The sequence below is a fragment of the Morus notabilis genome, unplaced genomic scaffold (assembly GCF_000414095.1).
Source record: "Morus notabilis unplaced genomic scaffold, ASM41409v2 Scaffold1009, whole genome shotgun sequence".
Classification (NCBI taxonomy): Eukaryota; Viridiplantae; Streptophyta; class Magnoliopsida; order Rosales; family Moraceae; genus Morus; species Morus notabilis.
Window position 1 is genome coordinate 748,171 of NW_010357868.1, and position 16,870 is coordinate 765,040.

Below are 16,870 nucleotides of genomic sequence, written 5' to 3' on the forward strand. Positions count from 1 at the left end.
ATCTTTACTACCCATCAGTGGTGGATTGATGCATTTGGTTGTGATGTTTGATGAATTGTCCTTACCTACGAAAGTGTTCTATTCTTGCTCAACGGACTCTAGCACACAATGATTATATTGGCTTGGATCATTAGGAAGGTTAAGTGAAGGGCAAATTGCATGATCTTGTTTTACATGCCTATTGTTAGTTGCCCCTATTATTTTCTTTAGCCTTGAGCAATCCTTGTATCTCCGATATCTTGACGCTAAATGAGACAAGTTATCATTAATGGTGTGGATCTCTCCTTATGAATTCATGGTGTTAGAACGGACATGGCCTTGAGAGTGGATGTGTTTCCTAGCTCCACTAATGTGTTGAGAAACTCTATGATGAGTAGGAGTGTATGGATAACACCGAGACAGTAGTGTCTCAATTTTAGGATGAGACAGTCACTAAAATTAGCTTTATGGAGAACGTTGTTGATAAATGCATATGTGTAAGGTCAGCGGGAGCAGTTGCATTTTTCATGTTTTTATGTCGGTGACAACTTGCTCGCGCCTAATGATTGTGACCTAGTGGTTAAGATGAATAGCATGTAGCCTAGTCACTTTGATTTGAGAATCTTAAAGAAGCCTCTTATGTTTTAGGCATGTAGATTCTCCGTGACAAGGATAAGTGCATTTTGTTATCGTCTCAGAGAACCTATATTGTTCTTGTTTCGAACAGATTCAGTATGCATTCTTGTTCTCCTAGTAAGCATTGTTTGTTAAAGTGACAAACTCTCAAAGGTGTAATGTCCTTATGGTGAAGTAAGAGAGATCATATAAAGTTGTCCCGTATGCTTACGTCTTTAGTAGCTTGATGTATGTTCAAGTATGCACACGTCTCATTATTGTGTTTGTTGTTGACGTGCAGATTCGGTACTTGAGTGATTGTTGTTATTATTGTTGAATTAGCTGGGAATGAAGTACCAGATAGTTGTGTATTGGTGAACCAACACTTTTGTTATAGTTGGATCTCGTGATGCCGATTGATCAGGCTGCTTAAATGATAAAAGGAGGAGCTACTTTGTTGAAAAGTGTCAAATAGACACTCGTAGCGTCCTTGACTGTGATGTGGAGTGTGTGGCGTATCGTGAGGCTATTTGTGTGATGTAATTGTGGAACCTTGTTTCAACATTAGGAGTAGTTCACTCCATTTCTGGATTTGCTGAAACTATATTGTGAAAGTTCCATAATAGTATATTTCTCTTAGAACACCAAGAGCATTGTCCGCTCAAGCATGATAATGGCGTGTTCTGTTTTGTAAAGAGAAATTATAAAATGCCTCATCGTTATTGAAAACATGCCTATAAACAACATGTTGGCAGTTCCACTAAAGGCTTACCTATTAGGTGTTTTAAGAACACACATCCCATTCGGGACTGTAAGGAGCCTGTAGTTGTATTGAGTTAGTGGGAGTTTACTGTCATTTGTGTGTGACATGTCGTTATTGATAAGGATTGCTTATGCCTCGAATAATACATACGTATTCATGGATCTGTCACTTTATGTGTGATGTTGTGTTGACACACTTTTTAGTTGATAAAGTGACAAGTTGAAAAGAGACATCTGGTTGTTAGTCTCTATCATTATTTTTGATCCATGTATTAAAGTTGTCGTCATGCTTTGATGAATCTCTAGCGCCTGATTATGTATAATGATTGTATTCTATTGCTACGTTATTATGCATGATTGTTTTGGGCTTCTGCTTATTATGTGAGATTCTTAGTTGATGCTTATGCTGTGATGAGTGAATGTTCGTTCTATGATTATGTCGTCCAAGTGGGAGTCTGGAATATTTTTATGTGGACTTCCATAATCATAATAATTCACTCTGTAATTAATTAAAGCATCTTATGAACAACTGTGTTAATATGAATTAACACATGCATGTATGTTGAATATTGGTCCATTATGGGATGGACACTTGTTTTATTAACTCGCTTGAGGCATATGAACTCCATCTATCTCATAATATTTGGTCAGCCCATTGGGCCAAATACTCTCTCTAATTGAATATTGGTTAAAGCCAATATCCTCACCCCATCTCATTTACTCCATTTTTTGGTGCCCCCCTTCTTTTTTTTTTTTTTTTTTTGTGGTGTGTGGGGTGTGTGTGCGGTGCCGGAACGTGGGAGAGACAGGGAGAGATAGAGAGGAGCTCAAGAGCACCTCTTGCCATTCTTCCTTTGCAGCTCCTCCACCCACTCCGGCCGGCTCATTGGCGGATTCCGCTGCCCACCGGAAGAGGTATGCCTAAATCCCAACTAAGAAATTTTTTGTGGCATTTTTGAATTTTAAGCTAGATTATTGTTTTTGATCTTGTTTAGATCATGTTTAGATCGTTTTAAATCTAGCACAATAAAGGCGCATAATGATAACACAAGTTCTTTAATTGTCTAGCGGATTGAAAAAATATAGGACTTAATTTCCAGTAGATATTTATCGTATATATATCTCCGTCATAGAATTCTCTTTGAATTTTTAAAAGGAACCCATTGCGAAAGAGCAAAAAGATCATAGCAATAACAGGAAAGAATTAATACTCAGTGTGTGAAATTAGACATGCAACTTGCGAAAGAGATGATGAGACAGTGAAGTAATTGTGCTTATTAGAACCCTAATGTATAGGCATTTGTCTTCCTTTCCCATAATCAGCTTTGTTTCCAAAGCATTGGTTGGCAAACTCTTGCAATGTAAATCCTCTCCACAATAGCAATCCAGGCTCCCTATACTGCCATATTACAACAAATACACACACACACACACATATATATATATAAACGTTCAGTACAACATTTAGGTTTTTATTTTTTTTTCTTTTTACTTATCAAATATGACTCCCTTCCCAATAACTTCTAATGACTCTGAACTTTTAGGTGAATATATATATATATATATATATATGTATATACATCATTGGACATGGTGAAAATTTATGATTATAACAAAGATTGTCATATATATATGCATATTATTTGTTTTGACCTGACGCAGAACAATATCATGTGAAGTAAGAGCAGCTGCTGATCCAATGTTGGTAGCTTCTTCCCCCATTGTGTTGATGTAGAAGGAAATTCGTCCCTTCCTCTGCGCCTCATACAATATTGTATCCATCGCTTGAATTCTCACCATGTCGCTGTACATTTTCACTGCTAATTCCTTAGTCACCTATTAGATTATATATGCAACGTTCAAATAATGTTTAGTGAATTTATGCCATACTAAAAGCAAGGTTGATTTGCTTATTCAACAAAAAAAAACAAAAAAAAACAAAAAAAACAGGCAAGGTTTTGAACTCTGATGAACACTGTTATTCATTATTATTAGTAATGCATCATTATACGTGTATTAGTAAAAATTAAAGAAATTGAGTCACTCCCAAATTAAATGTATTGTAATGTGTGAGGCGTCCACATTATGAAAGGTGGTTATAATAAGTTAATTTAATTTTTTTAGTATTTATTTCTCTCTTAAGAAAAGTTGGTTTCTTTTGATCAGCCTGTGTACCTGTTCAACACTGCTTTGCATGATTGGCTGCCCATCATCGTCAAGAACTCGATAACACGCAACCCTTTTAGCGGCGGACTCGGAAATAAATTTCATTTCAGAAGTAATTGTCACCCTTCCTCCTGGGAAATCCAGGCCCTGCAACATGACCAAGACATATAAATTATTATTTACTTTCTTATTTTGCTTATAAAAATCAAGGCCTTGCAACTGATGTGCCTTAATATTGTAAGTTTGAAGATTTTCAACTAGCTTTCTTGTTTGTTATATCTCTTAATTTACCAGATTATGTTAAGAGTACTTAAGACTTGGCCGGAAGCACATCACGTGCTCTAAGATGGTAGGATGATTTTTTCTTTTCAGAATTATTATTGTTCATACATGATAGATAGACATATACATACACACATACATATAAATAATATATATAAAGAGGATTTTGTACGCCAATTATTTGATTATCAATTTGCTCAATATTTAACAATCAGAAAACAGCATACCTTGTTATCTTCGTCGTCGTTAACGTAGTGAGAATGTAGTTGTAATGTGGATTTGACACGGCAAAACCTCAAATATTTTTCGTTTGGTTTTCCACATGAGAAGTTGTAGTCGTAACAGTGATCATCATAAAGTGGCCTAATTATAATACCAGATTTATTGTGCTGAAAGGAAGAAATACTACGAAACAACTATCCAACTTCTTTCTCAGAAAATACCAAATACTAGTTCTTCTCATAGCCATGGTTAAATGGGCAAGCCAAAGAAATTAAGAAAGGAAAATGAAACAAAAAAAAAAAAAAAGAAAAAAGAAAAGGCTGAGAAAAACAATATACAGAAATACAAAATATTCTTGTTGGACATGCAATGTTCACGTGATTTATATTAGAAAGTTTGGATAAGTAGCTAGTCACGAGAAAAACGTACGGAATCAAACGTCAATTATTAAGGATTGTACAGAGAAAATGCAACGTGGGAAACACACGTTGTGGATGGTTTGTGGAAGTATGTGCATGATATATATGACTTGATGACGTGGCATTGGGATAAGGAATTTTTGTATCGCATTCTCTTATTTCGTGTTCTTTTAATAAATCATATCATATTAATAAAAATGTTATGTTAATTCATCTAAAAACTCATATTATTTAAATATTTTAATTAACGTGATATAATATTATTAAAGAAACACAAGAAATAATAGAAAAAAAGAACATGGGTGTCAAATCCTTTTTATACTATATACTATTAATAATGTTTCCCATCCATGCTATATCATGCCTATCAATTTTGGAAAATATTTAATTCAAATCTCAAAAATTGATATGATGTAGCTAGTTGATCATGGGTCGAAATGAATAAGCACGTGGGGTGGGCTTTAGTAGTCACGTCTGGTTTTTTTTTTTTTTTTTTTTAATGTAGTCACATCTAGTTAATAATTAGATAGTCACGTCTAATTATTGATTATGTATCATTCATTTTACCAATTCGAGTTTAGAATTTAAATTTTATTATAATAAAAACTATCAGAAAAAGTCACATTTAACTATTTGTTACAATAAAATGCTTTCCTTTTATTGAAAGAAATGCACCTCAAGGAGGCTATACTTTCTTTTACTAATACTTGATCGTAAAGGACGCAATATTATTAGAAATGAAAAAAATATATAATAATGAATAAATAGTACAAAAAAAAAAAAAACAAGAGATGATCGTAGCATTCCTGAAAACGCAAGATAAAATGAAGCATTTTATAAAAACACAAAGGATGTTGACGTACTTATCCCATTTTGTATTAGATACTTTCAAAAAAAAAAAAAAAAGAGTCGTGGATCTCAGTCTTTTATAGGCCATGAGCTCTAGAAAACACATGTAACAACAATCTTAGAATGCTAGCTAGCCAATTGGTAAAAAATGAGATTCACATGTTTTTTTTAGCTATTTTCTTTTTAGTAGATTAACATTGTACGTAAACTCGTTTATATATATATATATATATATATATAATATTCTCATAGTACAGCTAATATCAGTTCTTCTATATCAACTACTATAGTTTGATTGATCTGTCCAACACATGGATCAAACCATTTAGAATTACAAACCCAATTGCTTCTTATTTTGATCTTATAATATTATACAACATAATTATTGACGATGACAGTAGAGCAGGCGAATATTTTTTATATTTTATTTGTTGACTGAGAAAAGCCAAAGAAAAACGCGCGAACTAATTAATTAGACGTGCCCCATAATAATTACTGCACGGAATAACTTATTATTAGTAAATACTCACACCCACGCCAATATTAAAGGGAGAGAAATGCAGACATACATGCGTGAAATAGCTATAAAACTTGACCACATATACTCACGCACTAATCCGTACATATATCGTAGACATATACAGTACGCATTTGATAAAATGTAGCATTTCATAAAGCACCAAGTAGGTTTAGGTACTAATCCCATTTTTGTCTTAGATACTTTACAAAAAAGATAAGAGTCATAGATCTCAAATTTTCATAGGTCATGAGCTCTAGAGAACAAATATAACAACTTTAGGATGATAGCTAGCTAATTGCTAAAAAAAAATAAATAAAAAATAAAAATAAAATAAAAAAAATAAAAAAAATACACATGTTTTTCTTTAACCATATTTTAAGCAGGATATTCACGTTATATTTTCAAAGCCACATAAATTTTAATGGTTACTTTAATATTTATCCATCGATAGGTATCATTGTATTAGCGGTAAGATATTGATCTTATTATTGATGGAGACGTAACTATTGAAAACTCATTTATATATATGTATATATTCGTATTAGCGGTAAGATATTGATCTTACTATTGATGGAGACGTAACTATTGAAAACTTATTTATATATATGTATATATTCAGAGCAGCTACTAATTTTAGATCTTCTAGATCAACTATAGTAGTACTTGATAGATCTATCCAACACATGGATCAAGCCTTACGATTGCTTCTTATTTAATTCTTATAATATTATACAACATATTATTGATCGATAACATGACTAGCGGAGGCCGCCATTGAATATTTTTATTTATTGGCTAAAAATGCCGAAGACAAACGAACTAAGACAAGCCCCATAAATTATAACTGCACGGGAATAGCTTCTTAATAATACATACATATATATATATATATATATATATATATATATCCACACTCTATCACACACATACGCACACATGTACGCAGAGTAACTTTCCAGTGTCCTCTTTTTTATGACATTTTAGTTGAGACATGATATGTTATTTAGTCTACTAAATAACAGTTGTTTTTGTCGTTGTTGGGAACAAGAACTTGTTGAAGGCAAGATTTGACGTCAACCTCGTGAAACCCAGTGGCTTCCAAGTACTGCTTGTATGTCATTCCACGGTATCCCGGCGGGTGACAATCGTCCAGAAACTCCATTGCTGGCTTCACAAATGCCTCCAACGACGGTCCGTGAAGTGTCGATGCAGATATCCTCTTGACTTTGTTGTCGCCCACCACCACTCTGTGAACAGTGCTTTTGCACTTTCCATTTGTAAGAATCTGTACATGTATGGAATATCATTGATTTTAAGCAATAGCTACTCAGAAAGGATTGTAATTATATGCTATAGAACTAATGTCCTAATCATGGTTTTATCCCCTAGATATTTCTTAAAGTAATTAAACAAGAAGCACTACCATTTATTATTAATAAAATATAATATGTGTATCTTAAAGTAATTAAACAAGAAGCACTACCATCTATTGTTAATAAAATATAATACATACACATATGTCGGAAAATGAGAACTGTCATATGAAAAAAAATAAATAAACCAAAATTATAAATAAAAGAATTGGACTCCAAAATTCTACTTTTGCTATCTAGCAGCTACAAATGTGATGATTACATCACTAACGGAGACATATATATTTTTTTTCTTGAAAAGCACTACTAGCCTTAACTTTAAAAATACGTATATGCATGCATGCACGTATACATGTATGTACTTAACTATATATATGCACGTATACATGCATGCACGTATATATATATATATATTCACACTTAACACTATGCAAGTACCTCAAGATGATCTGAAAAGATTATGAAAATGGAACTAGGGGGCATATTAACATCGACCCATTTCCCGTCATGGGATAGTACTTGGAGGCCACCATTAACATCTTGTATGAGAGAAACAAACAAGCCTGGATCAGTATGATCAGCCAAACCCATAGAGCCTTCGGACTTGAAATTCGGTGGGTAAAGATTTGTGACAAACACATCAAATCCTGATTTGAGATTGAGTGCCTTTTCTATGTAGCACTCTTCAAATCCCAATGCTCTTGACATTGCTTTTGCCAAATCGAGTTCCACCTCTCGTAGTCTTTTTGAATAATCCTCTAAAGCCACGCTGTTTACAGCACCAGCCACTTGCGTTTAGATCACCTTAGGGATAGTTTCTTATATCATGATCAGTAGGAAAACGAAATATATATATATATATATATATTTTTTTTTTTTCATAATCTCCACTTATTAATTCATTTGTTTATAACTTTCAACTCAAGAATGACAATTTTGTGAAAGAAAAGTTCCTCTTTAGTTTTATTTCCCTTTAAAAATAGAATAACAATAAAAAAAATACATTTATTTGTAGTCTCGTCATACTTTACAACTTTAAGCAATATATATTAAAAAAAGTCATATGATTCTAAAGTTAGTAAGCATTATAAAGAGAAGTGAATTGTACCAACCACTTCCCTATATATAGGTGATCAATAAATACTATATATAAAAAAAGAAATCATTGATACTCCTTTTCTTATATTTATTATGTTCTTCCTTAGATTCCTTAACAAAGGGAACATGTCCGCAACTTGTTTAGCGTTGTTCTGGAACTGACAAAGATAAAAACAGAAACGAGAGTGGTCTAAAATGAAGAAAAGCACCTGAAATGGGCTGGTTTAGGAGGGCAATGGAATTGAGGATGCACAGCCACCTTGAGATGTTCCCTATTCTCCTCAAGTGAAGAGCTCAAACCCCATCTGATCCTATCCGTTGGATTCTTTCCCTGGTACGGTCTTCGGCCATCCACGTCCGTTGGATCAAAGAAATCAGAAATTCCCTTGAGGACATTCTCGAAAACGCTATGTGACACACCGTGATTTACCAGCTGCAAATACATCAAAGTTCATGAACACCCTTCAGTTTTTGTGTCTGTGTACGTATATATTATATCCTTCATGAAGTGGAGAAATATCATACATCAAATTTTTTCTAAACAGACAAAGCAAAACAAAACAAAAAACAAGCATATTTAGAGGGAAAGCATATTTACTTTAAAAAAAAAAAACAAAGGACGTATATATAAGTGCTTGTTTCGATCATGATATGGTTGTGAGACTTGTTTTCTGTTGTAATGAATGTTGAATCAGGAAAATTAGTCATAAGGTTATAATTTATCTTCAAATTAACCGGAGATAGCAAAACACTACACTGTGGCTAAGGTACGAAGGTAAGGATAACAATTAACAAACACGTACAGATATATATATATATATATATATATATATGTATAACAATAGTCTACAAGCTCTTCGTTATCCTTTTTTGCCCTATGTACACTGACAGTTGCATGCAAGAAATTTGAGAGCTCGTATACTCATTGTCCGTTCCAATATAATATGTGTGGTTTTCTTAACCATAATTAAAGACGTTTTATAGCATGACATTTATCCTTTATATATATATATATAGTATCATGTTACATTTTAACTTCTAAATATAAGACTAATCCCTCAAAATATGAATATATATATATATATAGATTCTCTCACACATAATAATAAAAGGAAAAGAAAATAGTATATAGCCCGACGGACGGGACTGTGATTTCAATAAGACACAAACTGGTGCGGATACTACAAAGAAAGAAAAGTAAAAGGAAAGGAAAGACAAAAAATGAAAGTCGACCCTACGTTGAAGAAGCCATAATCTTGACAGACATGGCTAAGGTAACGGAGGGAGTTGGAGCGCTTCTCAGGATCATTAGAGAAGAGCATAGAGTAGTCAATGATGGGAACTATCTCATCATCAACAGGCTTATTAACTCTAATCAAATCATCACTAGGCATGGTCATGATTGAGGACGAGTTGGAGTCAATATTGTTTATGGCTTCTGATAGGCAATTAGGCACATAAGGAACATTGTTAAGCGTTTTGTTGGCCATTTCACGGGTGGAAAAAAAAAAGAGCGAGAAAGAAGAGATTAATTGCAATAGATCAGAGTTTTTGTGAAAGCAAAGAAGCGCTAATTGATTTGCATTGATGGTTGGAGCTCTTTAAGGTGACTTTTATAGACGGATGAATTGACCAACTATACATGTTATTACACGTACATATAATGATGTTTTAGTTGATAATGATCATGACTAATTTAATGTATGGAGATTATATACCAACTCTTAATTAATTAAACTTGTACGTACGTGCTGTTCATTATTGGTATATTGACAAAATGATATATCAAAATTAAAATCACCCTTTTTAGTAACGTTTTGAGTTAATAATTAATATTTGAATTTCACTGCTAATAAATTTCGTAAATGAATACAAAATTACCACAGATAGTACTTTTCTCACTCTTGATCGTTGCTAAAACAGTACTTGGCGAGTCTAATATTACTCTTAATTTTATTAACTGGGTACTGCTCATTTAAATTTCGGAGAAGTACAATCATTCCCTTTATTTTGCCTAGATAAATTACAAAGAGATATACAATTTATTAACTTAAATATTTTATGACAAAACCTCCGGCAATAACTTTGTTAAATTTTGATGTAGGATGACAATAATACCCAAAAATGTTGTGAGATATATTCTTTCTTCTAGATGAAACAATCACTTTCCACAACATAACTGAGGACCGATTGACCTCTGAGTTGGACCACCCGAAGGGCTCTGAGGTAATTTGACATTTTCATTGGGGAAAATCATGTTGAAGAGCTTTTTTTTTTTGTTTTTTGTTTTCCTCAAATTTAAAACGTGTTGCACGGTCTACTATGATCCCTCTCCCTCTCCTTGTTTCTTCATCCTTGTTCGTTTTTTTCTTTAAAGAATAAATATCACCTTTCATTTTACTTCAATTTCTGTGTTCCTTTTGACATGCTTTTGATTTTGTTTTCGCACTTCTTAGTTGTTTCTTTGTTTGTTTGTTTTCTTTTTCTTTTTCTTTTTCTTTTTTTTTTTACTTCTTCACTAATTCTCCAATTTGTGTAACCATTTTTTTTTTTTTTGTAAATATGTTTTTTTTCCCTATAGTGCGCCTTTCTGTATGTTGTTTCAAATAATATATTATTATGTAAAAATCACATACATGTTTTTATTCATATAATATTTAGTATCTTTCCAATGTTAATTTTTTTGAATACTCGATGACGACCAGCCCTTTTTTTTACCCTCTTATCTAGCTAATAGTATTTATTGATCGCAGCAAAAAAAAAAAAAAAAAAAAGTATTTATTAATCACATGTGTGTCGTTACTTAAATATTTCATAAAAATTACAAATTTTCCCCGCGTGTTATCTGTTTTCTTCGTTTTTAATGATGTAGATATAGTACTTTGAGTCAACTTTAAACATAAATAATATGGAGATATTTCACTTTCTACGCAATTATAAGTTACTTGTTGCATACACATGCAAGTTGGACTATAAATATGAAAGTTGTTCGTCTATATATGAATGCGTCTTCAAAAATACTGGAAGATTAATAATTATTTTATATTGCAACTGCGATAAATAATAAGTATCAAGACATGCAATTATATACAATATATGTTGATTTTTCCTTAAAAATTTACCGCTTGAGAAGGAAAAGTTAATGAAATTCTCTCCAAACTTCTGCTATTTCTTTTCCTTTACTTTTCGAATTTTGAAAAATAACTCCTCTAAAACGTTTGTAAATTTGATTTAAAGCTGATTGATTAAAAAGAATTTGAGCTAAAAATTTTAATTATTAGAGATATTAATAACAAAATTATTTGTTTTAATTTAAATCTAAGATCAGAAAAATGAACAAAAAACTTAATTTTGAGAAGGTCTTACAGAATTTATTCTTTAACTGCGTTCCACGTGATTTCTGCATTAGATGTATGTCATCCATCAAAACTTAAATGTTGGAAGTTATATCTCCTAAATATTCTATTCATTCGGGTTCCAAAGTATGGTATTATTTTTAAGGAATTACATTTTAAATGTTTCCTTGTTTTGTGTGTGTGTACATAATATGGGTCCGTAATTTAGTTTCGTGTGAGAACCAACAATTAAAAAGAAATATTTTTTCTACACTTTGAATCCAAGGATCTAATGGTAGCAATTCCTTTTGATGGTTGAAAACCCATTCTCTCAAGAAATACAATTACTCAAGTAGAGACTTTTTTACTTTTTTTTTTTTTTTTTGCCTCTGGAACTCATGTAGAGACTTTAGCAACCAAAGAAAATAATAATGTCGAGGAAAACTCCAAATTTGGCCAAATCACGTGGTCCTTTTTAATATATAAAAAATTAAAATCACTGTAAAATAAATAGAAAAAAACATTATTCTTAATTTTCTCATGTATATTGATATGTTATTTAAGTAAATAGCGTGCAAGTTATCCACAAAAAGACTTCATTGATACGGAATACAATCACAATAACATTAATATTAATATCAATGTTAATATTCATAATAAAAAAAGAATTATGCATATGCGTGCTTATTGTTATTGGTCATCTCATGCATGGTGTTGTTCTCTTTCTTAATTTTATTTAAGTTTTTGCAACTTCATGAGGAGTTTTATGGGACGTTTGGTTCATAGATTCATAATTATGATTCAAAATCATTCTCGTTTTACGTGTATTTTTTGTGAAAAAAAATACTGTAGCGAGTCACGAACCATGATTCGAATCATAGCACGAATCTCTCTTCCAAACGTCCCCATAATGTCGCGTTACAGAGAGTCCCGTTTATAATTATGATTCAAAATCATTCTCGTTTTACGTGTATTTTTTGTGAAAAAAAATACTGTAGCGAGCCACGAACCATGATTCGAATCATAGCACAAATCTCTCTTCCAAACGTCCCCATAATGTCGCGTTACAGAGAGTCCCGTTTCAAAAAAATATGTCTACACTATTTGATAGGATATGAAATAGGAAGGAAGACTTTGCGAGACATGAATAGTTAGAAGGAGAATGTGCCACAATAATATATTAATACATCATCATTAATCAACATTTATTTCTCAAATTTTAAGGTGGTCACTGCTGATGATCTCATCCTGCGTTCGACAGCATGACGTTTACCACGTGATTTCTGCGTGATATATGTTAAGGCCCCGTTCACTTCGCTGATTCGAGTTTAGAATTCGAGTTTTTCTACAGTAAAAAGCTCTCACAAACAATCACATCTAACTTTTTTGCTACAGTAAAAAGCTCTCACATAAAATCACATCTCAACTCAAATTCTAAACTCGAATCAACGAAGTGAACGGGACTTTAAGTTTCCAGCAATAAATGTTTAGAATTAGATCTCCTAAGCAATTGTCCTTTTTTTTTTTTATGAAATTGTCCTCTTTATTTGGTATCAAAAGAAATATGTTAAAAGATACAAACTATCGAAAGTATATAGTATTTCATGATCATAATAAAGCATTTGACCTATTTCTTTAATTCATAATTTGAAATTGTCCTCTTTATTTGGTATCAAAAGAAATACGTGGCTTGTGCCTTATATAGACCCAATTGGAGGGAAGGCTTCTTTAGATTAATTTTAGTTTTCTCGTGCAATGGCTAACAACTAAAAAGAAATATCTTCTACATTAAATCCTAGGGCTTTCAAAATAATTTTTTTCTTAAAAAAAAAAAAGAGAGAAACAATAGAAATATATTCCTTTTGATGGTTGAATACCCAATTTCTCAAGTTGGTTAATTAAAATAACACCTCCGTCTTCTACTTCTCAAAAACATATATACATATATATAGTGATGTAGACTTATAAAAAAATGATGAAGAGGAAAATATCGAATTTAGAGAAATGCGGATACCATATTAATTTAAGATATGAAAATAAGGATTACATAAAAAGTACGGAAAGCATTAATAGTTTAATTTGACATGTTTATGGATAAGATAAAGAAAATAACGTGCAAGTTAGAATCAATAATTTTCTATATTATGGATTGATAGTAAACAAAACCTTACAAGTTAGAATCAATTATTGTTTGTACGTAACTATTCTCCTTCTCTTCTTTGTTCTAGAGAAAACTACTTCGATACTTGGTCAATGTTTACTCTTTCTTTTAAGTTCTACTATTACTGAAAGATATCTTACCATGACCTCAGTTAAGCCATTTTTTTGAATTGTGATCTTATCCCGATTTTTCTGTAGTGTTCAGTACGTAAATGTACGAGTATCTTTATTAGAAAGCTCAAGTACGGTTAAAGCTTACCTAGCTTACACGCGTATTATTTTATTAAATAAAGTACAATCAGAATACTGATAATGTTAAATACCATCCATTAATAAAAGATAGACTCTATTATATATGAGACTCGGAGCACATTTTCTATTATTAATTAATGGTGACTAGTGATGTCCCCAAATATTTTTTGACCATACCTGTAACAGGCTTCAACTTGTTGCACCATCGAAAAGTACTATTTTTTCAACAGTTGCCTTTAATATTGATATAGTAATTTGTAAATCTTCATTTTTAAGATCCTTTTCAAAATAATAATAATAAGAAGAAGAATTTCATAAACACCCCCCTTAAATTATATCCTTTAGTTCAGTTTCACAGTTTTGTTAATTAGTTTTTGAAAGGCATTAGTCACAACGTGAAAAAAAAAATTATGATTAATTTTCATAAAGATGTACTCTTCAATAGATCCAATTTAAAAGCATTCATATTACCCCTTGAGTAATAGAAACGCGTTAGAAGTGCCCCTTGTTTCTACTCCCATCTATTTGTAAGGAGAAAATGTCGTCAGAAGTTGAGAAATAAAAGATGCTTTCTCAAAAACTGTCGTCTAATAAAGCGTAAAAATTTCAAAATTGCGGAAATTGTTCGTGCAGCCTTTTTCGTGTATTTTAGACGACAGTCTGTCAAAAAAATGTTACCTACTGGATGTCGTCGTTTAATCAAAACGGTCCTTCTGAATGGAAGTAGATCTTTAGAAAATTTTGTTCCAAAAAGATTTGATAAAATGAGAAAGGATGTCCAACAAATATCTAAAGTGGCAACAGGGGAAATGCAATGCGTCGTTAAGGCGATTATTATGACATTTTAGAGGGAAGGTGAAGCAAAGGCAATGTGTTAATTCAAGAATAGGACGACTAATATCAATACTGTGTAATCCAAAAGAATCTGTTATGACCTGCCCGACAAAACTTAAGAAAAACACTAGGATATAGCTAGATAATATGATTACTAGCTAGAAATATTGATATGAAAAGCTGAAATTTTCCAAAAACATGAATTTTATAAACTAAATGTGTATAAATTATGTAGTAAATAATTGGTAAGAATAGAACATAATCCAGATTTCCTGTATTTTCCTCTATTCATGTCCTCCACTATTTTGAACTGTTCATACATAACCTTCCATCTTCATTTCCCAAAACAGCAATTTCAACACCGTGTAAATGTCTCTACCTCCATGATGTACCAATTGATCTGCCTCAAAAGCATAGACTTGGTTTCTTAACCCAATCCAACTACATTCAACCAACTCAATGTCCGCACATCTACGTTTCATGGCATTCCTGACTCGTATCACGCTTTCCCATCTGCCTCTCATTTCGTATTCCCGAGCCAACGCTAAATAAGGCAGAGACGACTTTGGCTCCAACTCCATCATCCTTTCTGCTACGCTTTCCGCAAGCTTCAAGTCTCCGTGAACGGCACAACCACGAAGAACCGATCTCCATAGTGCAAAACTCAGTTCATATGGCATTGATGCTATAACATCCATTGCTGCTTTGAGCTTTCCTGCTTGACTCAACATATCCACTACACAAACATAATGCTCATCCCCCGGTAAAATCCCATATTCCTTCTCCATAGATGAGAATATTCTCATTCCCTCATCAACGAGATTTCCATAGTTGCAAGCTAGCAGAACCCCAGTTAATGTTATACGATCTGCTAGTGGACCCTTGTCAATTAGTGCCTTAAAAATGTCCAGGGCCTTAAATACGCGGCCATTGTAGGTCAGTCCAAATATTATGGTGTTCCAAGACACCAAATCTTTTTCAACCAAATTGACAAAAATTTTCATAGCATAGTCAATCATTCCAACACTAGAATACATTTGCACAAGTGAGCTAGCAACTATTGAATCTGAATCCATACCTGTTCTAACAATTAAAGAATGGATTTGACTCCCCTGATCTGGTGGAAGAGAGCCCGATAAACAGCTAAGAACACTGCTGAATGTGAATTCAGTAGGCCTGATGTTTTCTCTCAACATCAACACAAAAAGTTGTGCTGCATTCTCCCCAAGACCGTTCCCCTCATAACTTGAAATCATGGAATTGCAGACAGCTGAATCCCATCGATTCAAATCGCTAAAGACCCGCTCTGCATCCTCCAGTCTGTTGCATTTGGAAAGTAGGTCAATAGCCGCACTCGAAACAATTGTATTAGAAAAAAATCCCACCTTGAAGCAGAAAGCAAATATTTGCTTACCCTTTTCCAAATCTCTCATGTCACAGCAAACACCAAGCACCGTTGACACTGTAAACTGATCCGGTGAATGCTCTATCTCTCTCATCAAACGGAACTGATCTAGTGCCAGTTGTGCACACCCTGATCTATAACAGGCCCAAATTAAAGAGTTCCAAGAGATAGCATCCACCTTCGCCATGGTTAAAAACACACCAAAAGCATAATCAACAAGACCAAGTTTTCCATACATTGAAATCAACGAATTTCCAAGCACAACATTCGATAAACTCAGTCCACAACTTTGAATCATCACACCATGTATTTGCTTGCCTTGACAACTTGACGAAACAAGCGACATCAAAATCGAGAACGTGTACTGATTTGGCCTCACGCCACCATTTTGCATCTTAAAGTAAAGCTCAAGCGCCTGATCAACAAGCCCGTATAAATAAACTCAGTCCACAACTTTGAATCATCACACCATGTATTTGCTTGCCTTGACAACTTGACGAAACGAGCGACATCAAAATCGAGAACGTGTACTGATTTGGCCTCACGCCAGCATTTTGCATCTTAAAGTAAAGCTCAAGCGCCTGATCAACAAGCCCGTA

At 33.0% G+C, this 16,870-nt stretch overlaps 2 protein-coding genes across 2 annotated transcripts; both read right to left on the reverse strand.

Annotated features, from left to right (window-relative positions):
• Nucleotides 1-6,783: 6,783 nt before the first annotated feature.
• Nucleotides 6,784-9,775, reverse strand: LOC21404715 (flavanone 3-dioxygenase 3). The gene is made up of 4 exons (XM_010091042.2): nt 9,524-9,775; nt 8,495-8,718; nt 7,626-7,956; nt 6,784-7,099 (listed from the first exon to the last, which is right to left on the reverse strand). Exons 1-4 carry the CDS (start codon nt 9,773-9,775, stop codon nt 6,818-6,820), a joined length of 1,089 nt encoding a protein of 362 aa, XP_010089344.1. The 3' UTR covers nt 6,784-6,817.
• Nucleotides 9,776-15,132: 5,357 nt separating this feature from the next.
• Nucleotides 15,133-16,298, reverse strand: LOC21404716 (pentatricopeptide repeat-containing protein At1g43980, mitochondrial). The gene is made up of 2 exons (XM_024177194.1): nt 16,281-16,298; nt 15,133-16,186 (listed from the first exon to the last, which is right to left on the reverse strand). Exon 2 carries the CDS (start codon nt 16,120-16,122, stop codon nt 15,181-15,183), a length of 942 nt encoding a protein of 313 aa, XP_024032962.1. The 5' UTR covers nt 16,123-16,186; nt 16,281-16,298; the 3' UTR covers nt 15,133-15,180.
• Nucleotides 16,299-16,870: the final 572 nt, after the last annotated feature.